This window comes from Fundulus heteroclitus, unplaced genomic scaffold (genome assembly GCF_011125445.2).
Source record: "Fundulus heteroclitus isolate FHET01 unplaced genomic scaffold, MU-UCD_Fhet_4.1 scaffold_95, whole genome shotgun sequence".
Classification (NCBI taxonomy): domain Eukaryota; kingdom Metazoa; phylum Chordata; class Actinopteri; order Cyprinodontiformes; family Fundulidae; genus Fundulus; species Fundulus heteroclitus.
In genome coordinates, this window is record NW_023397417.1 from 178239 (window position 1) to 201229 (window position 22991).

At 38.9% G+C, this 22991-nt stretch overlaps 1 protein-coding gene and 2 gene segments (V, D, J or C); 2 read left to right on the plus strand and 1 right to left on the minus strand.

The window, feature by feature from the left end:
• Nucleotides 1-1664: 1664 nt before the first annotated feature.
• On the minus strand, nt 1665-4522 carry LOC118562496 (general transcription factor II-I repeat domain-containing protein 2-like). Its single transcript, XM_036134942.1, has 3 exons — nt 3677-4522; nt 3169-3548; nt 1665-1788 (listed from the first exon to the last, which is right to left on the minus strand). The coding sequence occupies exons 1-3, from the start codon at nt 4520-4522 to the stop codon at nt 1665-1667; spliced, it is 1350 nt and encodes a 449-aa protein (XP_035990835.1).
• Nucleotides 4523-6451: 1929 nt separating this feature from the next.
• On the plus strand, nt 6452-10888 carry LOC118562497. The segment is given in 3 exon segments: nt 6452-6477; nt 8026-8175; nt 10738-10888. Coding segments are annotated over 3 exon segments (327 nt in total).
• Nucleotides 10889-19047: 8159 nt separating this feature from the next.
• On the plus strand, nt 19048-19627 carry LOC118562488. The segment is given in 2 exon segments: nt 19048-19215; nt 19305-19627. Coding segments are annotated over 2 exon segments (381 nt in total).
• The last annotated feature ends 3364 nt before the right edge of the window (nt 19628-22991 follow it).

A 22991-nucleotide genomic window follows, 5' to 3' on the forward strand; every position in this document is an offset into this window, starting at 1 on the left:
AACACATCCTACATCTGAATGAATGACATATTCTTATTGAATACTTTGTTCTTCAAATAGTTGAATCTGTTGACACCAAAACCATGCACAAATTATCAATGGAAATGCAATATAAAGTGGAAAAACAAACTACAGGCGGATTCAATGATGTAATGTCCTTAACACAAGTCAAAATGAGGCTCAGTAGTGTGTATGGCCTCAACATGCCTGTATGACCTCCCTGCAATGCCTGGGCATGCTCCTGATGAGGTGGCAGATGGTCTCCTGAAAGATCTCCTCCCAGACATGGACTAACGCACCCACCAACTCCTGGACAAACTGTGGTGGATGGAGCGAGACATGATGGCTGCATCAAAACAAAAAAAGTATCTAAAGTATTTATTCATAGGCTCCTTTTTACATTATATCTTACATCTGTGCAGGATTGTATAAACTGTTAAATCCTCCAAGTGGTAAACTTTAATGTACCCGAATAAATATAATTACTATACGAATAGCGTAGAAAACAAAACAGACAAAAATACAGTTCAAAAGCTGAAAAAAAATAGTTTAACAAGAGTATTGTACATTAAAAAATACTGTTTCTGTATGGTAGATAAAAAAAAAGTTTTCCATCCACCAAAAATCCTGACAGGCAGGACCATCATTATGCAAATGAAGTGTTCTGGTTTAAAGTCTTGGTCTGATGCTGTCAGATGCAGAAGAAGAAAAACTCTCATCAGATCATCTTCAACACAAAAAATGTTCTCTGTAGCTCTGCTGCTGCTGCTGGTTGCTGGATCCTGTGAGTCTCACTGAGGCAGAAACCTTTACAGCATGATCACAATAAACTGACTGATTACTGTTAATGTGGTAATTATAAACTTAACATTTTTCTCCACAGGTGTGAAGTGTGAACAGCTGACACAGCCAGCCTCTGTGACTGTGCAGCCAGGTCAACGTCTGACCATCAGCTGTCAGGTCTCTTATCATCTGGGCTATGCAACACACTGGATCAGACAGCCTGCTGGGAAAGGACTGGGGTGGATTGGGTGGAAAGGTACTGGAGGTTCAAACTACAAAGACTCATTGAAGGACAAGTTCAGTATTGCTTTAGATACTTCCAGTAAAACAGTGACTCTGAATGGACAGAATCTGCAGCCTGAGGACTCTGCTGTGTATTACTGTGCCAGAGACCACAGTGACACAAACAACCAGCACAGCTGTACAAAAACCCCTTAGAGCCTGAACGTGTTTATTATTACTCACCAACCAGAGGGGGTGCTTTTAGACCACAAATGGTTTTAGAATATTTTGAGGGAGAGCGCTGCAAAGTTAACATTTTCCTTAAATATATTAAAGAGATGGAAACTGAATTAATACATTCACATTTTAAATAAAATACAATTGTAATCATCCATCCATCCATTTTCTAACACGTTTATCCCTTTTGGGGTCGTGAAGGGTGCTGGTGCCTATCTCCAGCTGTCAATGGGCAAAAGGCTTACTACAGCCCCGCGTCCAAAGAACTTTCTTGCTGCACCTCTGTTTCTACAGCAGCCCTGCACCTCCAAGAACTCTCTCTCTGCTGCGCTGCTAAATCTACTGCAGTCCTCCTGCGTTCTAAGGACCCCATCTCTGCTGCTCTCCTGGTCTACTGCAGTCCCTGTGTCCAAAAAGCTTTCTCAGCCATGCTTCTGGTCTCCTGCTACCCCAGCGCTCCTAGTCACTTCTCTGCTGAGCAGCCGGTTCTCGACGCAGCACCCCCAGCTCTCCAGCTCTCTCCGGTCCTCCAGCTCCTGCTTCCATCTACATCAGGGATGGGCAACTTCCATGATAAAGAGGGCCAAATTTTTTTCAGCAAGACCATTGGAGGGCCACATGACGCACTTCAAATAATTGGATATGAAAGACGCTACAAATGATTCTCAATAAGAACAAATTTTGTACGAATTTATATCTGTATTTTTACTGCACCAATATACAACTATATTCTGCATATAAATGCATTTTAATATGTCCTTAAGCAAAAGAGAAACAGTTTGCTTTAAAAAAAAGTGCAAAAAGGAATTTGAACTCTTTAATATCAAAGAACAAAAAGTTTGCTTAAAAAACTGATTACAAATAGTGTATGTATAAAATAAATACATTTTAACATGTCTATAAGAAACAAAGACAAAACATTTGCTTTAAAAAAGTGCAAAACTGAACTCATTTATAACAAAGAACAAAAAAGTTTGCTTGAAAAACTGATTACAAATAGTGTGTCTATAAAATAAATACATTTTAATATGTCTATAAGAAACAAAGACAAAACATTTGCTTTAAAAAAGTGCAAAACTGAACTCATTTATAGCAAAGAACAAAAAAATTAGCTTGAAAAACTGACTACAAATAGTGTGTGTATAAAATAAATACATTTTAACATGTCTATAAGAAACAAAGACAAAACATTTGCTTTAAAAAAGTGCAAAACTGAACTCATTTATAACAAAGAACAAAAAAGTAAAAAAAAAAAACTGATTGCAAATAGCTCACATTCAATAATAGTAAAAAACTAGACCACAGAGGCCCAACATTAATAAAGGCTAATGAGAGACCTGTGGTTTGGCCTGCTGGCTCACAATGGATTGGATGTCAATGTCAATTTTTGTGGTCCCAATGCGCATCAAATGAAACAGTGTTTCATCGGTGAGTCTGTTTCTCTCTTTGGATTTTATGTGCTTCATGGTGGAAAAACTGCTCTCGCAAATGTAAGTGCTCCCAAACATACTGGCCATTGAAAGGGCAAAATCTCGGAGACGTGGAAAACGGGCCTCAGGAAGAAGTCTCCAAAATGAAATTCCCCTCTCGTTGCGCTTTGCTTGAAAAAACGGGTCTGCCTGCAGCTCGCAGAGTTCGAGCTGCAGCTCCGATGGTTGTGCGCTAACCGCAGCAGAAAGGGGGTCTGTGAATAGCGCAATTCGTGGTTGCATCTCGTGAAAATCTTGGAAACGATTGTTGAATTGCTCCTGTAATTTTTCAAGGTCTGCTCTGTATTTCTGGATTTGTTTTTCACACTGGGGGCTCTCTTTGCGAATCTCAGCGCATGCGGGAAAATGTGCCAGATTTGCAGGAGGGGAAGAAAAGCTATCAATAAAGAGCCCGAGCTTGCGCTGAAATGCGGTCATGTGAGAAAAGAGATCACACACTGTTTGATCTCTCCCCTGTAAGAGTGTGTTGAGGTGATTGAGGTGCGCGCTGATGTCTGTCAGAAAGGCCATGTCACAAAGAAACGTTGTATCTTTTAGCTTTCCGCAGTATGCACTTGCATCGCCACTAATGCTGTTCTCCAAGAACGCTGGTATTTCCGAGCGCAGTGCAAAAAAACGCTCCAGACACTTTCCTCGACTCATCCACCTGATATCCGTATGAAGTTGTAAGTCCCCATACTCGGCATCCACTTCATCCAGAAAGGTGATGAACCTCCGGTGACATAGCGATCTGTTCCCTCCTCTGATGATATTAGTGACTTTTGTCACCAAATCCATGACGTGGCCAAAGTTTAACGTCTTTGCGCAGAGGGCTTCCTGGAAAGATTAGAAAAAAATAGTTGCGGTCATAAAATATATTGTTTGTATGTGGTTCTATTTTATGTAACCACGGCACAACAGTTCTACAGTAGCCTACATCTCACAATTAATATGACGCTACTCACCTGATGGATGATGCAGTGCAGTATAGGGCAGTTTACTCCGCTCTGCCTGAGTAGCCCGGCGAAACCTCGGTGTCTTCCCTGCATCGCAGGTGCGCCATCCGTAACAACAGCTGACAGCTTTTCAAAGCCACCGTATTCACCCACAGCACCGGTAACGGCGTTGAATATATCGCTGCCTTTAGTAGTGTCGTGCAGAGATGCAAATTTCAGTAACTCCTCATGTACATAAAATGAATTGTCAATCGTTCTCGCAAAAACCAGCAGTTGGCTGACATCTGTCACATCTGTACTCTCATCCAAAGCTAATGAGAAGTATTTGCAGTCCTGCATGACTTGTTTCATTTTTACATCGACGTGATCGTGGATGTCAAAAATCCTGCGTGTTACTGTGCGTCGGGACAAGGACACAGCTTCAAAATTTTTAGCTATGTTGTTGTCACCAAATGCTTTGGCCATTTTCACCGCGCACCTCTTAACAACTTCTCCATCCGACAGTGGCTTCTTTGCCCTGGCAAGTTCGAGTGCCACATCATAAGACGCTGTGATGGCTGACTCCTGACACGTCGTAGCTTTTGTGAAAAAGTGCTGCTGTTTACATACTTTTGCTTTGAGGTCAGCTACTACAGCGGTTCTGGCAGCTCCAGTGTATTTCTCAAATTTAACTTTATGCAAGGTGTTGTAATGTCGGCCTAAATTATAATCTTTCAGGGCTGATAATGTCTCCAAGCAAACTAGACACATTGGCTTTCCTTTGAATTCGGTGAAAAGGTACTCTTCTTCCCATTTTCTCTGAAAAATGCGATTTTCTCGGTCAAGTTTTCTCTTGATGCCGCTGCTCGTTGCCATGGCTCCCCACTCTTTCTCTCTGTTGCAAAGCGGCCCGTGCCCGCTATTGTTTGGGCACGGTGCGCCTCTATCGGTCAAAAGTAGAATTACATTTTTTTTTTTTTTTTTTTTTTTTTTTTTTTTTTTTTTTTTTTTTTTTATTAATAAATTATTATTGATCTATTCGCGGGCCGCACTGACTGATGACGAGGGCCGTGTGCGGCCCCCGGGCCGCCAGTTGCCCATCCCTGATCTACATCCTCCAGCTCCAGTCTGGTTCAGGCTCTCTGGTCTCCTCCTTCCACAACTCATCCTTCATTCAATAAACTCTCAGAAAAAAGCTCTGTGTGTGGTTTGTGTTCGGTTCATCTCAACAAATCATGACACTAGTAAACACAAAAAGCAAAAACAAGGAAAGATAGATGGTCAAAAGCTATTGTGGTGGATATTAAACTTGATCAAAAAGGAAAGCACGCTACTCCTTAATTAAGAGAAAAATGCATATTTGTCTTTACAAATTTTTTCAAAAGCATAGAGCATTTGAACATCTCTATACCAAAATAATAATTTTTAATAAACTGTTAAAGCATACATTTTACTTCATTTAAAATACTCCAATGCTAAACATCAGTATTAACTTCCCATCCGGGTTCTGAGTTTTAACATAATTATAGCACCCACGAAACAATGTAAAATCCATCTTCCTCAGTACTGTCATTGTCTTTTAATGCAGAAACATCATACTTCTCCATATCATGGTCAGCACAAACAGAAAGTAAGTCTGCATCAGTATTTATCTTTATCAAAGTGGCATCAGTCACTTTCATTACCAGTCCCTTAACCATTGGAAAAACACAACATGAAGGAAAATCTAAATCAACAAGATAATAGAAACCAACAAGAACAAATTACTTCAATCTTTATTAACCAGGAGGTCCAACCACCAGAAAAAAACCAAGACAAATGATCCCAGGATGAACCAGTATTTTCCTCCTGCTGGATTGTCAGCAACTGTTATAATTTATAGTGGATGTTGGTAATGCTGTTAGACACATCGGGAATAAAAGTACTGCATTGTTCCCCGATTATGTGACAAACACTTCCTTTTTCAGCTAGTAGGTAATCTAGAGCCAGTCTGTTTTTGCAAAGTCATAGTTCTGATAAACTGTTGCTCCTTCGTCAGAGAGGAGAAACCTTTGTCACTTAAAGCAGTGAGATTTTCATTAATTGCCACCAGATGTTGTCGGCATGATCATGATAGTCACTGAAGTGACGGATCTCTCTTCGAGTCAGCCAATGGGTATGTTTGATGTGATAACTCAGGTTAGTCATAAATTTGTTTGTGTGGTACGTTTTTCCAGATGAGCACAGGATTGATAAAAATTACAAAAAAACAATTAACAATTCGAAAACCTTCCATCTTCCGTACAGCTGCATGTTGATCTTGGCTGCGAAGTGGATTAGACAATGTTTCTCTCCTTCAGCAGGTGTCAGCTCAATAAAATCCATCATCAGATCTGAAAAGGAAATTGTGGAGGCGGATGTGCAGCTTGTGGCTGTGCAGGAACCGTAGATGGGTTGTGAGAAGCACAGATCAAAACATTTTTGTAGTAATTTTCAGCTTCTCCTGAAAACCCATTTTTGTACCAGCATCGCCCCTCTGGATGCGTGATCTAATCTCTGCGTCTATATCACAGTTTTTCTTTCCGTCAACTTACAAGCCTCAGTAAAAGCGATGAGTTCAGCTGATTGAGCAGAATAGTGGTGCAGTAAAGGACCTGAGCACAAAATACCTGAGTCAGAACACACAACAAACTCAACTTGGTTCAAACCTGCCGCAGAACGGGAGGAGGAGCCGTCAACATACAAGACGAGATCTGCCTTAGACAGAAGGATATCTTGTGAATCAGGACGAGGGGTACAAACAACATTTAAGACAGCTGCACAGTCATGACTTTCCCCATCCTCCATTATAGGTAAAAATGAGTCTGGGATTAAAATAGTGCATTTTTTGAAAGTGATCTTGGCATGTCCAATAAAATTGAAGAATATCTGAATCACGTTGGTGTTGATAAATGAGAAGTATTTTGTTCCAGGAGGATGATAGAAACAGAATGTGAAACAAAAAATGGCAGAAAGTTGTAGCCAACAATGTCACATGATGCTAACACTGCCAATCAGAGTGAAGTCAGCTTGGTAGAGCTATGTACATCTCATTTCCACAACCAACCCTTTTACTGAGGAGGGACATTTGGTCTGACAAAACAATAAGCTGACGGAAAATTTACATATGCAGCAATATTAACTACATTAAGTGGTTTATGCAGTGATGTCATGGCACTTTTAAAGTTAGGTTTGTCAAAAAATACATAAAACAATAATAAATTGACAAGAGGGGATCGGTTCAGCAGGCAGTGGATTGAGCCCATGAAGCTTGAAAAAATTATCTTCACTATTACTATAGTTCTTCCAGCAGAGCAGTGACTCTGAATGGACAGCATATGTAGGACTCTGCTATGTATTACTGAGCCAGAGTGACACATATTGGAATCAGAACTGTACAAAAAACCCTTAAAGCAGTGGTCTCAGACTCCAGTGCTCGAGGAGTGATGTCCTGTAATGATCAGATGTTTTAACTCACCTGACTCAGATATAGGGGGCCTAGCGGATTAGCAGGAATGGTGCCAGTCACTGTGCATCCTTGTAAAAACTTGCCAACCAGCAGATTTGTTTAATGCTCATTGAGTGAGTCTGCAGTGAGCAGCAAAATGTATTTTATTCATTATGAGCAATAAACTTTACTCATAGTTTTATCTCAGAACTTCTTTCATGATAAACTCTTAAACGTTCAGTGCTGCTGTAAATTTAAACCTGAATAACTTTTGAAATTGAAATGTAACAACAGTGAGGCAGCTCAGCTGCAGAGAGAATGTTGTATACAGGCTTCAAGACCTGGAGAACAGGTACAATATTCTCTGTGAAGGATTGTTCATAATTCATGTTGCATCAAAACAAAAAAGTGTTTAAAGCATTTAATCATTGTCTCCTTTATACATTATATCTCTGCAGGATTGTGTAAACTGTTAAATTATCCATGTGGTAAACTTTAATTTACCTGAATAAATATAATTACTGTATGAATAGCGTAGAAAACAAAACAGATGATAAACCAGTTCAAAAGATGAAAAAAATATAGTTTAACATGAATATTGTACATTGAGAAATACTGTTTCAGTATGCTAGATAAAAAAAGTCAAATATCCTGACAGGCAGGACCATCATCATGCAAATGAAGTGTTCTGGTTTAAAGTCTTGGTCTGATCCTGTCAGCTGCAGAAGAAGAAAAACTCCCATCACATCAACTTGAACACAAAAATGTTCTCTGTAGCTCTGCTGCTGCTGCTGGTTGCTGGATCCTGTGAGTCTCACTGAGGCAGAAACTTTTACAGCGTGTTCACAATAAACTGACTGATCACTGTTTATGTGGTAATTATACATTTAACATTTTCCTCTGCAGGTGTGAAGTGTGAACAGCTGACACAGCCAGCCTCTGTGACTGTGCAGCCAGGTCAACGTCTGACCATCAGCTGTCAGGTTTCTTATTCTCTGGGCAGCTACTACACAGCTTGGATCAGACAGGCTGCAGGGAAAGGACTGGAGTGGATTGGGATGAAGCATGGTGGTGGAGCATCATTCTACAAAGATTCTTTAAAGAACAAATTCAGTATAGATGTAGACACTTCCAGTAAAACAGTGACTCTGAATGGACAGAATATGCAGCCTGAAGACTCTGCTGTGTATTACTGTGCCAGACTCACAGTGAGATAAACCAGCAGCACAGCTGTACAAAAACCCCTCAGAGGACCAGTAACACAAAACCACCAGAAGAGGAGCTTTTAACTGATAATTATTTTTTTGAACTGATAACTGAAATTACAAATATCAAAACAATTGTTTCAATTGAAGAAACATTTTACCGTCATATCAGTAATAATAAAAAAGAACATGAAAATATTCCTCTAAATAAGACTACATTTGTACTGTTCCCAAAATTCAATATCTCTTTTCAACATTTGTCATTTCCTGTTTTCCAGAAACCTTTTGGTTTAGCAGATATGAAAAATATTTACCTACTTCAACAAAGAGCAAAGCATTTTTTTTATTTAGGTCTGAAAAGCTTTCTGAGTTGTTTTTGTGACAAAATTTTCCTGAATTAAAAAAAAAAGGTTATAGACCGAAACACTTCTGCTTTTTATTAACATTATATATACAATTATCTCTGTTTACATGGTTGCTGCAGACACTAATAGAATTTGGTGTTGACTATAAATCTTTATTGCTTTAAAATAAATAAATGATAACTTACCTGTAAATTTGCTGCTTAAATTAAACCATCAAAATATCCAAGAATAATCTCAAAAGGTTATTGAAATCAAATGTCTGCAGATAATCAAGTTCTGTATGGTTTCCAGGGCGAGGAGTTGATGCAAAGTTTGCGCTGCTTCCAAAAAAGGTAAAAAACAAAGCAACTGGACTTGTTTTCCGTAGTTGAAGACGTTTCGCTTCCTCTCCCGGAAGCTTTCTCAATTCAAAAAGTCTGGAGTAATGATGAGTAACAAGCTTTATACCATACCAAACAAAGGCCTGTAATGGCTTAGATAACATGCAAATTCAACCGAAACAGGACCACCCCTTAGTAATGGGCGGTCGTAAAAACCATTAAGCCAGCGGAATGGACCGAAACTGGTCCACTCCTCTGTAACGAGGAGTCGTTAGAGTGTTATTGGCTTGGCTTAAAGGGACAATGTTTTAATCACCTGAATGAGGGTGAGAGTTAAGTTGACGATTGGCTGGAATTAATCCTATAGCTGTGTTATAGGTTTTTGAGAGTTGGAACCTAAGGCCTCCTCCTCTGTTTAAGGTTGGTCTTTCTCTCTTGACGTAGATGGCTTCCTTCACACCCCTTTCAAACCATCTGTCTTCTTTGTCCAAAATGTGAACATTTTGGTCCTCAAAAGAGTGTCCTTTGTCCTTTAGGTGTAAGTGGACAGCAGAGTCTTGACCTGAGGAGGTAGCTCTCCTGTGTTGAGCCATGCGTCTGTGGAGAGGTTGTTTGGTTTCTCCAATATAAAGATCAGAACATTCCTCACTGCACTGAACTGCATACACTACTCCGCTCATCTTAGGTTTGGGGGTTTTGTCCTTGGGATGCACCAGCCTCTGTCTGAGGGTCCTGTTTGGTTTGAAATGTACTGGGATTTTATGTTTGGAGAAAATCCTCTTGAGTTTTTCAGAGACTCCAGCAACATATGGGATGACGATGCTTTTGCGTTTATTCTTCTCACCATTATGTTCTGCAGCGGGTCTTTTGGATTTTCTTGCTGATTTGACAAAAGCCCAGTTAGGGTACCCACAGGTTTGGAGGGCATCTCTGATGTGTTTCTGTTCCTTGTGCTTCCCTTCTGTTTTAGTCGGGACATGCTCGGCCCGGTGTTGTAAGGTTCTGATGACGGAAAGTTTGTGCTCCAGTGGGTGGTGTGAGTCAAAAAGAAGATATTGGTCTGTGTGGGTGGGTTTCCTATACACTTCAATGTTGAGGTTTCCATCTCCTTCCACATTCACCAAACAGTCGAGAAAAGGTAGCTTGTTGTCGTTGGCATCCTCTCGAGTAAACTTGATGTTGTTGTCCACCGAGTTGATGTGTCTTGTGAACGCTTCCACTTCTTTTAGCTGGATTTTGACAAAAGTGTCATCCACATATCTAAACCAGTGGCTTGGTGGTGTTCCTCTGAAGGTTCCCAAAGCTCTCTTTTCCATGTAAAGGTTTTGCGCTGCTTCCACCTTTACATGTCTGTGAGAGAGTTCAAGACCTGCAGTAAATCAGAGACAAAGACACGTCCAGACTGAGCAGAGACAAATGGCTTCTACAATGATCAGACCTCATCAGGTTGTGATCGCTTTCCTCATCCTGGCAGTTAACTGGACCGGTGAGAACAAAGGACCATTTAAAGGAACCTCTTAGTAAGTAAATACATAATTATTACAGTTCAGAACCTAATGATCTGTCTGTCTGCAGGTACTGATGGTCAAACACTGACTGAGTCTGAATCAGTGGTTAAAAGGCCTGGAGAATCCCACAGACTGACCTGCACATATTCTGGGTTTAGTAGCACTCCTTACATTAACTGGATCAGAAAGGCAGCTGGAAAAGGACTGGAGTGGATTGCTTTTATCAGATATGACAGCGGCAGCATCTACTACTCTGACTCAGTGAAAAACCGGTTCACCATCTCCAGAGAGAACAGCAGAAATCAGGTGTATCTGCAGATGAACAGCCTGACAGCTGAGGATTCTGCTGTTTATTATTGTGCTCGACAGCCACAGTGACACAGGAAGCAGAAACACTGTACAAAAACTCCTTGATGCATGACACCAAACCACCACAGGGGGAGCCATCAGACCACCAAATCATTCAGAACATATTGCTTGAAGAGATCATCTTTATTTGACTAGTATAGCATTACCAATCTTATGAGTAAATGTTTGAACTCTTTATAAATCAAACACTTAATTTGCTCTAAAATCATTTTACTGTCTTCCCACAGTAAGAATCAAGCACCATTAATGACTAGATTTAATGATGTTAAAAATGAATTTCCATGCACTTTTTTATATTTATTTATATTTTATATTTCAGGCAGTGATACAATAACATATCCTAATCTACCAGCCAATATATTACAGAATCGCCGTTTTTATATGCCATTTTAAACTTTGATTAAGGTTAATTATTATTATTAATTATTGCATCTAGATGAATTTTGGATTAATGATATAATTGTATTCTCTTTCACATTGCTTGAAAATTATCACACACTTGCAGTTGAACAGAAAAATTGTTCACGACAGCTTTTCTGAAGTAACTCATGGTCCAAAATGGTAAAAATGGTAAATGGCTTGTGGTTGTGTAGCGATTTAACTAGTCCGATGACCCCCAAAGCACTTTACACTACAGTCAGTTCATGCCCTGATGGTGGTGAGCTATGTAAGTAGCCACAGATGCCCTGGAGCAGACTGACAGAAGCGAGGCTGCCATACATAGGCTAGTGGGCTTTCTGACCACCGCCAGCAGGCAATTTGGGTGAAGTGTCTTGCCCAAGGACACAATGCCTGAGAGAGTTGGAGCAGAGGATCAAACAGGCACCCTGCCAATAACAGGATGAACTCTCTAACTCTTGTGCCACTGTCACCCTAAATATACATATTTAGCAGATATCATAGATATCAGAGCTCAGAAGAACAACCTTCTACTTGTTTTTCTCACTGATCCAAACTAGAAACCATTGTCCTTTCACACAGTGTTGATGACCCGTTCAAAACAACATGGTGTATCTGAAGAGCTCATCATATGGAGCCAAGGAAGGGTCATAATTACTGTACATATGAAAATACACATTGAAACTGAAAATAAAAAATAGAAAAATGTTCATTATTTCCTGATCATCAGTGTTTCTACCAACACGAGCCTTAACTAAAAAAATCTGGTTTCCTCATTTCACAAAAAAAGTCCACTTCGCATATTGGATTACATATTATGGTTTTAATTAATTTTGTTCTAGTTACATTGGTTTAGTTTTGCTTAAGAACAATAGACAACAATTGGTGTAGAAATAATTCAAACATGTTGTAGGGCAGCATTAGGTCTCGTGTTTTTATATAAAACTGGAAACAAGTTGACACTAAATTATTTGAAAAGGAACTTTTTACTCTAAATGACAAGATGTCTGGAAAGGATAAAAAAACAAAACAATTAATAGCATACAATGTTTGCAAAGATTTAGATCAGATTAATCCAGTTTTTTCTCCAGTAGGAGAAGAAACTGCAAATGATGACTCCCTTTTTACATGTCTGTTAAAAAGTTTCAGAGCAGCAGTGAATTATTGATAAAAACTATGAACAGAGAAAATTGACTTTTACAATAATTTGATTTGAAGTTGTACTTGCGATGATTACATTGTCAATAAACTGCAGTGGTAATATTTATTTTCATCAAAATACTGAATGATGAATGCAGATTTATTGTAGTTCAGTTGTTAATGAAGAACCAGTCTGCTGGTACTGATGGTCAAACACTGACTAAATGTTATCCAATGGTTAAAAGACCTGGAGAATCCCACAGAGTGACCTGACCATATTTAGGGGTTGATGCGCGTTACTGTAACACTTGGATCAGAAAAAGACCAGATTTGGTTTCTGCTATCAGCAGTGATGGTGGTACCACCTATCACCCTACATCAGTCAAAAAAACCCATATGATGTAATTAAGTACTTTTAAAATCAGATGTATTTAAATTTTTAAAAGTATTTCTTAGAAGTGCCATTAAGAGACAAACTGCTGCCTCAAGTGATTTGACTTTCATGCAAGTTTGCTAAATGTTTTTGCTATTATGTCTGAGAGCAGAGAGTTCAGGCTCTGAATTCTAAACTTTCACAGTCATTATTCATATTCAGATCATATGGATAATACAGATGCAATTTAAAGACGGATCAGTGAGTAATGTTTTAAGTACAACTACATAGGGGAAAAATCTGTACTAAACCCAAATATAGCTTTTCTTAGAAACTGACATTACATGGAGCACTTGGATACGGCTGCTTCCAGTGTTAAAAGGTAGCACTAATAAACCTCATTATCATCTAACTTTAATAGCTGTACTTCTGATTGGGCAGTTTTTTTTTTTTTGGCACTCCTGTATGCAAAGTAAACCTCCAGGCAGTCGACTATTAATGGTTTAGAGACAGAAGAAGCAGAAGAAGAAACACTCCCACCACCTTCAGCACCAACATGTTCTCTGTAGCTCTGCTGCTGCTGGCTGCTGGATCCTGTGAGTCTCACTGAGAGAGAAACAGTAAGATCACAACTACTGAACTATATATTTTTTTTATAATTATTTACCACACTTTATCTTACACAGGTGTAAAGTGTGAAGAGCTGATTCAACCAGCCACTCAGATTGTGCAGCCAGGTCATCGTCTGACCATCAGCTGTCAGGTCTCTTATTCTCTGGACAGCTATTGGACAAACTGGATCAGACAACGTGATGGGAAAGGACTGGAGTGGATTGGTGATGGAAAAAGTGGAGCTACCTCAGATTACAATGATATGCTGAAAAACAAGTTTAGTATTACGTTACAGGATTCCAGTAAAACAGTGACTCTGAATGGACAGAATCTGCAGCCTGAAGACTCTGCTGTGTATTACTGTGCCAGACTCACAGTGACACAAACCAGCAGCACAGCTGTACAAAAACCCCACACAGGCTTCACACATGCATTATTCACAAAGCTACCAGAGGAGGTGCCATGAGACCACTGGTGATTTCAGATCAATCCTTAAATAAAACTTTTGAGACTTTTTCAATCTGTGGGAATCTTAAAAAAAATACTTAAAAAATTGTGTTATGGGTTTTCTGTAATGTTTTTTTCTTTAATGATATTATATTAGCTGTATTTACAGACTAAGAACCCAGTGCTCACTTGTCAACAGATTGTCTGTAAGACACACCATAAATAAATGTGTTGTTTATTACACAAAATCCAAAATCTGTCATCCATGCATCCACAATTCTCTGCCCACACACTGCCATGGAAAACTGAATACTGAGCCTAGATAATGAAAAGAAGAAATGAAGTCGGAAATTAATCGACAAAGAAATATCCATCCATTGATCCACAAATATCCTTGCAGGGTCATGAGGGGCTTGGTGCCTAACTGCATTGCTCATTGGGTGAGAAGTGGAGTACAACCTAGACAGGTTCCCACTCTATTACAGTGCAACAATGAAACATTTTAGATATTTTTAACAATATGGATCTATTGAATTGATTTTCCACTTTCTTACTATCATCAAACCACAGTTTAGATATGTGAGGAAAACATAACAATTTCCTTTATTCATTGTTATAGTACCACAAGCATAAAGCCCAGTTCAACATGTACTTGTGTTTCTTTCCTCCTCAACCTTCCTGTACCACCCAGATGCCTGTTCCCCTCATCTTTGTGGTTTCCTTTTCTGACGTCTTTATTGAGGTTAATCCAATCATCATATACAGATTGGCTTGTTTACATGTCGTTTTTTATACAGATCGGCTGTTTATTCCAATTACTTTTGTTTATGTAAATGTAGCTAGTGATACAAACAAGCAGCAGAGCTATACAGAAACCCCTCAGATCACATACAGCACATGGTCACCAGAAGAGGCGCTCTTGAACCAGTGTTAGGTAGACTGGGTGGATTGACAAATAAAAGGGATGCAAAGTATGCCTGAAATATTGATATAATACTGAAGTGAGAAAAACAAACATATACAGTTATATTAGCAAACATACTTGAGGTCTTTTAGACCTATTCACAATTATGTTGAACAAACATAAACCAGAGTAAAACCTCAGAGGACTCTAAAACAAAGAAACAGCTCACATTAATCAGTTTTTCAGATATTAAAGATGTTTCTTCCCCACTTCTACAAAGAGCTTGTCCTTTTTGTTCTCCACCACAGTATCCATCCCTGATTACCATTACACTCTGGGAAGAGAATGTGAAAAATAGACCCTAAAGTTCCAAATGATTGTTAGAGTTATACCACACCATATGATTGTTTTATATTCTCTCCCATTATAAAACAATCACATAATTTATTTGAAATCATTACAATATATTCAAACATACTTGATTTTAGTTGATAGTGCATAAAATACCTTTTTTATCAAGTGTTTCTGATTAAAAAAACAATAGAGGAATAAACTGATATTACGTGGAGCTCTTGGCGAGAGCTTCAATCTGTGTTGGGAAAGCAATTACTAACTCATTACTACTTTAGTATTAGTAATTTTTTTATATATATATTTGATGTCAACAGCATAATCCGATACTGCACTTTTGATTGGGAAGTGTAGTTCTTTTAGGTCCTCCTGTATGCAAATTAAACCACCAGTCTGTAGACTATTAATGGTTTAGAGACAGAAGCAGAAGAAGAAACACTCCCACCAGCTTCAGCACCAACATGTTCTCTGTAGCTCTGCTGCTGCTGCTGGCTGCTGGATCCTGTGAGTCTCACTGAGACAGAGGCAGTAAGATAATGACTACTGAATGTTCTATTCTTTTTATAATTATATACAATACTTTTTCTTTCACAGGTGTAAAGTGTGAACAGCTGACACAGCCAGCCTCTGTGACTGTGCAGCCAGGTCAACGTCTGACCATCAGCTGTCAGGTCTCTTATTCTCTGGACAGCTATTGGACACACTGGATCAGACAGCCTGATGGGAAAGGACTGGAGTGGATTGGTGATGCACAAAGTGGTGGCAAGTCAGACTACAATGATATGCTAAAAAACAAGTTCAGCATTACGTTACAGATTTCCAGTAAAACAGTGACTCTGAATGGACAGAATATGATGCCTGAAGACTCTGCTGTGTATTACTGTGCCAGACGAGACCACAGTGATACAAACCAGCAGCACAGCTGTACAAAAACCCCTCAGAACATTTGTAATACAAACTCACCAGAGGAGGCACTCTTGAATCAGCTTTATATAGACTGGATAAATTGAAAAAAAAAAAACAGATATGCAAAGTTTATCCGTAACATGTATATAACTATATGTAATGAAAACTACAAAAACAAACATCATTTCAAAATAAGAAACATCATATATTGTGTAATGTCAGGATATAAACCGGCATATTTTAGAATCTATTCAGAATTTATTTTAACAAACAGGCCATACACCAGAATAGAAGAGGGCTCCAAAATAACAGCATATGCTGTATTTATCAGCGAGTGGCTGGAACTCACGGGGAAAACCGACAGACTTGTGAAGCATGCAGACACAGGCAGCTTTCAAAAGAAGAGTCCAGCTGGCTGAGAGGACATAGGAACTGGTAGAGGCAGAGCACATCACAAAGGATGAGATGAGATCAGATGAGACGTTCTGGAAGGGATGAGCTGGCTGAGGCAGGTATATGTAGATGGGTGAATAGGCGAGCCGAGTTGACTGTAATTAGTAGTAGCAGGTGGAGCTGCTCTAAAGCAGAGTGGTAGCTGGAAGTAGGCTGACGTCATTGGATGATGTCTCAGAGGTGAAGGCTGATTAAGAAAAGTCCAGAATAGTCCAAAGCAAAAAAACAAAACAAAACCCAATTCATGAAAAAAGATTATTAAAGTCAAAAGTGTACAGAAAATAAAGATGAGTTCTGCATCGTTTCCTGGGGGAGGAGTTGATGCAAAGTTTGCGCTGCTTCCACCTTTACATGTCTGTGAGAGAGTTCAAGACCTGCAGTAAATCAGAGACAAAGACACGTCCAGAATGAGCAAAGTCCAGTCCTCAAGGGCTGGAGTCCTGCAACTTTTAGATGTGTCCCAGGTCCGATACGCCTGAGCCAAATAATCAGGTAATTAGCAGGACTCTGAAGAACCTGACTGCATACTGAGGAGCTAATTGTGCCATTTGATTCAGGTGTGTGAGACGAGGGAAACCTCTAAAAGTTTCAGGACACCGTCCCTCGAGGACTGGAGCTGGACATCACTGCTCTAAATGGACAGAATATGCAGCCTGAAGACTCTGCTGTGTATTACTGTGCCTGAGAGCCAGAGTGACACAAACCAGCAACAGAGCTGTACAAAAACCTCTTTTGAGGAATGGTCTGATCCTCAAGGGCCGGTGTCCTGTAATGTTTAGATCCTTCAACACACCTGATTCAGAAATAGGGGGTCTATAAGCTCAACAGGAAAGGTGCCAGTCACTGTGTATCATTATAAAAAAACTTGCCAACAAGTAGATTAGCTTAATGCTCATTCAGTCAGCAGTGAGCAGCAATGTGTTTAGAACGTTTTGTTTTATAAACTCTTAAAAATTCAGTGCTGTTGTAAATGTACACATGAACCAAATTTAAATGTAACAACAGGGAGGTGGCTCAGCTGCACAGAGAATGTTGTATCAGTGCTTGAATATATGGAGAGAAGGTACAATATTCTCTGTAAGGGATTCAAGAGAATTCATGTTGCATCAAAACATTAAAAGGGTTTAAAGTATTTAATCATTGTCTCCTTTTTATAGTACAGAAATTTCTGCAGGATTGTGTAAACTGTTAAATCCTCCATGTGATGAACTTTAATTTACCTGAATAAATATAATTTCTATATGAATGGCGTAGAAAACAAAACAGACAAAATAACAGTTCAAAAGATGAAAAAAATATAGTTTAACATGAATATTGTACATTCAAAAATACTGTTTCTGTATGCTGGAGGAAAAACTCAAAAAAATGGAAAGGCAGGATCGTCATCATGCAAATGAAGTGTTCTGGTTTAAAGTCTTGGTCTGATGCTGTCAGTTGCAGAAGAAGAAAAACTCCCATCAGATCAACTTCAACACAAAAATGTTCTCTGTAGCTCTGCTGCTGCTGCTGGTTGCTGGATCCTGTGAGTCTCACTGAGGCAGAAACCTTTACAGCATGATCACAATAAACTGACTGATCACTGTTTAGGTGGTAATTATAAACTTAACATCTTCCTCCACAGGTGTGAAGTGTGAACAGCTGACACAGCCAGCCTCTGTGACTGTGCAGCCAGGTCAACATCTGACCATCAGCTGTCAGGTCTCTTATTCTCTGGGCAGCTACTACACAGCTTGGATCAGACAGGCTGCAGGGAAAGGACTGGAGTGGATTGGGATGAAGCATGGTGGTGGATCATCATACTACAAAGATTCTTTAAAGAACAAATTCAGTATAGATGTTGTCACTTCCAGTAAAACAGTGACTCTGAATGGAAACAATCTGCAGCCTGAAGACTCTGCTGTGTATTACTGTGCCAGACTCACAGTGAGATAAACAAGCAGCACAGCTGTACAAAACCCCCTCAGAGGACCAGTAACAAAAAATCACCAGAGGAGAAGCTTTTGAAAATTAAACCTCCAGTCTAGGTATATTAAACTAAAATTAAAAAGGAATACAAAGTTTACCCCTGGTGTGTTAATATATAACTGAAATTACAAATACAAAATGTTTCAACTGAAGACAAATCATACTGTTATATCAGGAAGATATAAGAGAGCAAACAAACAAACATCTTATATTAACAAATTGTTTCCTTTTTTCCCGACTTCTGTTTAACTTTAGGTGTAACAAATAGAAATAATATTTACCCATTTCTACAAAAAGCTTTGAAACTGGTTTATTATTTAGATGTAAAAAAAGTTTTAAAGTTTTTTCTGACAAATCATCAATTAAAAAATGATTATAATTCTTCCCACATCTGCTTTATATTCACATTATATGTAACATTATCTCTGTCTTAAGATTTGTTATTATTTGACTTCAAATCTTTATGGCTTTAAAATAAATTAAAGATAAATGACCTGTAAATCAGTGCTTATAAAAAACCATGAAAACATCTGAGAATAATCTAAGAAAATTATTGAAATCGACCGTTTACAGAAAATCGAGAGGAGTTCTGTATCTTTTCCGGAGGGAGGAGTTGATGCAAAGTTTGCGCTGCTTCCACCTTTACATGTCTGTGAGAGAGTTCAAGACCTGCAGTAAATCAGAGACAAAGACACGTCCAGACTGAGCAGAGACAAATGGCTTCTACAATGATCAGACCTCATCAGGTTGTGATCGCTTTCCTCATCCTGGCAGTTAACTGGACTGGTGAGAAGAAAGGAACATTTAAAGGAACCTCTTAGTGAGTAAATACAGAATTATTACAGTTTAGAACCTAATGATCTGTCTATCTGCAGGTACTGATGGTCAAACACTGACTGAGTCTGAATCAGTGGTTAAAAGGCCTGGAGAATCCCACAGACTGACCTGCACATATTCTGGGTTTAGTGGCACTCCTTACATTAACTGGATCAGAAAGGCAGCTGGAAAAGGACTGGAGTGGATTGCTTATATCAGTGATACCAGCGGCTACATCTACTACTCTGACTCAGTGAAAAACCGGTTCACCATCTCCAGAGAAAACAGCAGAAATCAGGTGTATCTGCAGATGAACAGCCTGACAGCTGAGGATTCTGCTGTTTATTATTGTGCTCGAGAGCCACAGTGACACAGGAAGCAGAAACACTGTACAAAAACTCCTTGATGCATCAATAGTTTTAACAAGAAGACACCACAGGGGGAGCTCTAACACAATTTATCATAACAAACAAATTTAGATGGATGTCTTTGATGATCTGAGGGAATCTAGACAATTCACACTGGATACATAATTTTGAGATGTATTAGGCCCAAAATCTTTTGGTGCCTAATAAAAAACAATTTATCAATTTATCAGAAAAAAATAAAATAAAAAGAAATTAGGGGGCTGCACAGTGGGGCAGTGGGTAGCGTTGTTGCCTTGCAGCAAGAAGGTCATGGGTCTTTCTGCATGGAGTTTGCATGTTCTCCCTGTGCATGCGTGGGTTCTCTCCAGGCACTCCAGCTTCCTCCCACAGTCCAAAAACATGACTGTTAGGTTAATTGGTCTCTCCAAATTGTCCTTAGGTGTGAGTGTGTGTGTGAATGGTTGTTTGTCCTGTCTGTCTCTGTGTTGCCCTGCGACAGACTGGCGACCTGTCCAGGGTGTACCCCGCCTCTCGCCCAGTGAACGCTGGAGATAGGCACCAGCACCCCACAACCCCATGAGGGATAAAGCGGATCAGAAGATGGATAAAAAGCAATTTAAAATCTACTATTTCAAAAACAGATTTTTGCATCAGTATTTTAATGAGTACATTTAATAAGGTCTCAGGAGAAAATACGTGCATCAGATATAAGTTGTCTTATTTATAAATCTTTCAATCTCTCTCGAAGTTTTCTATTTAAAATTACTGAATTTGCAGTAATTCTGAATGATAGAATTAATGTCAATAATTAACAGATTATCTGTTATGCCTACGGAAAATAAATGTCTTTTATTTATGTTTACCTGAACCAAACATGAGGTTTTATCTGGCTGTACAGTAACAACAAATCACTGCTAAAATATTGCCATGAAAAAACGGATTACTGAGTTTAGTTCTTGAAAAACAATCTGTAAGAGACACCATAAATAACTGTATCCTTTGTTTATAATGTATGATGTCTCACCAGAATCTGGCATTTAAAGGAGCATAGAGATCTGCCCACACACTGGTGTGGAAAAATGAATTAACACCTCATCATGTAATAATGCATTTTACATTTTGCGCAGCTTATTACAAAAAATGTGGATGTCGCTCTTTCCATTTTTTAGAAATTAAATTGGAATTGGACTGCACAGGGGTGCAGTGGGTAGCGCTATCATCTTACAGCAAGAAGGTTCTGGGTTTGAGTCCAACCCTGAATCTTTCTCCATGGAGTTTGCAAGTTCTCCTTGTGCGTGGGTTCTCTCCGGTTACTCTGGCTTCCTCCCACAGCCCAAAAATATGACTGTTAGGTTAATTGGTCTCTCTAAATTTTCCTTAGGTGTGAGTGAATGGTTGTTTGTCCTGTCTGTCTCTGTGTTGCCCTGCGACAGACTGGCGACCTGTCCAGGGTGTACCCTGCCTCTCGCCCATTGAATGCTGGAGATAGGCACCAGCATCCCTCGAGACCCCATGAGGGATAAGTGAGTCAGATAATGGATGGATGGATATTTTAATAGTGTGGTGCATTATGTAATAAACAATTACAAGCCAGCATTTTTGTTCATCCTCATAAATGCACTTATAATGACCATTGTGTTCCAGATACTACATACTAAAATCTTATAAACTTTTTTCAGTAAATGCTAAACTTTTCATTTTTTCCCTATATCCAGACTTTTTGCCCTGATCCCTGTTACTCACAGAAATTATTTCAATTTATAGACTACACCCAGAACCTATCAAAAAGCTTCTCTTCCACCTTAGAACCTAGATAATGATTTATAAAAAGGCTTTCCGAAATAACCTGTGGTCCAAATATATTGACTCAGCATACATATCATAGCTCAGAGAAAAACCTTCTAGTTGTTTTTCTCACCGTTCCAAAAATTTTTTATTTTTTTATGTCAAAAAAAGGAGATAATTACTATTTAAAACTGAAAAAAAATTGATAAATGTAATATATTCATTATCCTTTTTTAAATTTTCAATGCTAAACATTATAGAAAATATAGAAACAAATAATTCAAGTGTTAATGAAAGATAAAATCTATAATGAATGGAGCACTCTTTCAGAACATTAAGTCCCTCCTTCTTCATCATAATGCAAATTACTAATCTCTGCTGTCTTTTTCTGTCCTGCTGACTGGTTTGTAATTTGTGTCTCCAGCCTCAGGATGATGAACACATTCACTGTTGTCCTTCTTGTTCTCTCTGTACGCTGTAAGTTCTCCTGCTTCCTTGTGTTTTACATCACATTCCTGTATCGTTGTAATCCTCATTGGTCTCTGTTTCTTAATCTTATCAGGTTGTACAGGTCAGAGTATGGAGTCCATTCCTTCCACTTCAGTGGTTAAAAATCCTGGAGAGACTCTCAGTCTGTCCTGCAGGGGGTCTGGCTTCACATTTACTGACTACGTTATGCACTGGATCAGACAGCCTGTTGGAAAAGGACTGGAATGGATAGGAAGAGGCTTTTCCAAGCAGAGTAGCAACACATATGTCAGCAGTTTGACTGGACGTATTGAAATAAGTAGAGTAGACAGCAACAGCATGGTGCATCTGAGACTGTCTAACCTGAAAGCAGAGGACTCTGCTGTGTATTACTGTGCTGTGGATGCACAGTGGTTAATGTGAGAACAGAGGCTGTACAAAAACTTTACAAAATCTATTTTTATGACAACCTGAAGGGGGCAGAAGAGGATCAAATACCTACACAGACAAATGCAGATGGAACTATACTTGTCGGTTCCTACAGTAATACTTTTAAACACTATTAAATTTCATATCATGAGACTTTTCCAAACTGTGGCTTTTTCAATAGAAAACAAATCTTCCACACTTTCAATAAATGCATCATCATCCTAAGGGGGGCGGGGGTTTAATATAAAAAATATTATATTTATTTGTCTGCACACAGACAAAGAATAAAACAGGTGAAAGTACTTGTTAGTTTCTTTAGTAATAATTTTAAACATCATATCTTCAGACACTTCTAAGTTGCATCTCTTTGTCAGAGGAGAACACATCTTCCACAGTTGCAGTAAATACTTTTATGCAAAGTGAGAGTATAAAATAAAACTTATCTACAAATGGACAGGTTGGTTCTGACAGCTGGCAATGAAAATTCAGTTTATTTGAATAACTCACTTGCTTAGATAATAAATATCCACTAAAGAATAAAATAAACATTGGATCAGACACCTCCAGTAAACTGGTGGCTCTCACTGGTGGCTCTCATTCTGACTTCCATTTAGGAAGTCAGAATCAACTTCATCGACCATACTGTGCTGGATGTATTAATTTCTTAGGCACATTTTGATTTTTTTTTTTTTTTTT

Bases quoted from the DNA above. Each gene is read 5' to 3' on its own strand.
- LOC118562496 (XM_036134942.1), bottom strand. From the start codon at position 4,522: ATGGCAACGAGCAGCGGCATCAAGAGAAAACTTGACCGAGAAAATCGC. The intron at 3,549-3,676 runs GTGAGTAGCGTC...TAATCTTTCCAG, and splicing joins TGCACTGCATCATCCATCAG to GAAGCCCTCTGCGCAAAGAC. The intron at 1,789-3,168 runs GTGTGATCTCTT...TCCCTGATGTAG, and splicing joins CAGGGGAGAGATCAAACAGT to ATGGAAGCAGGAGCTGGAGG.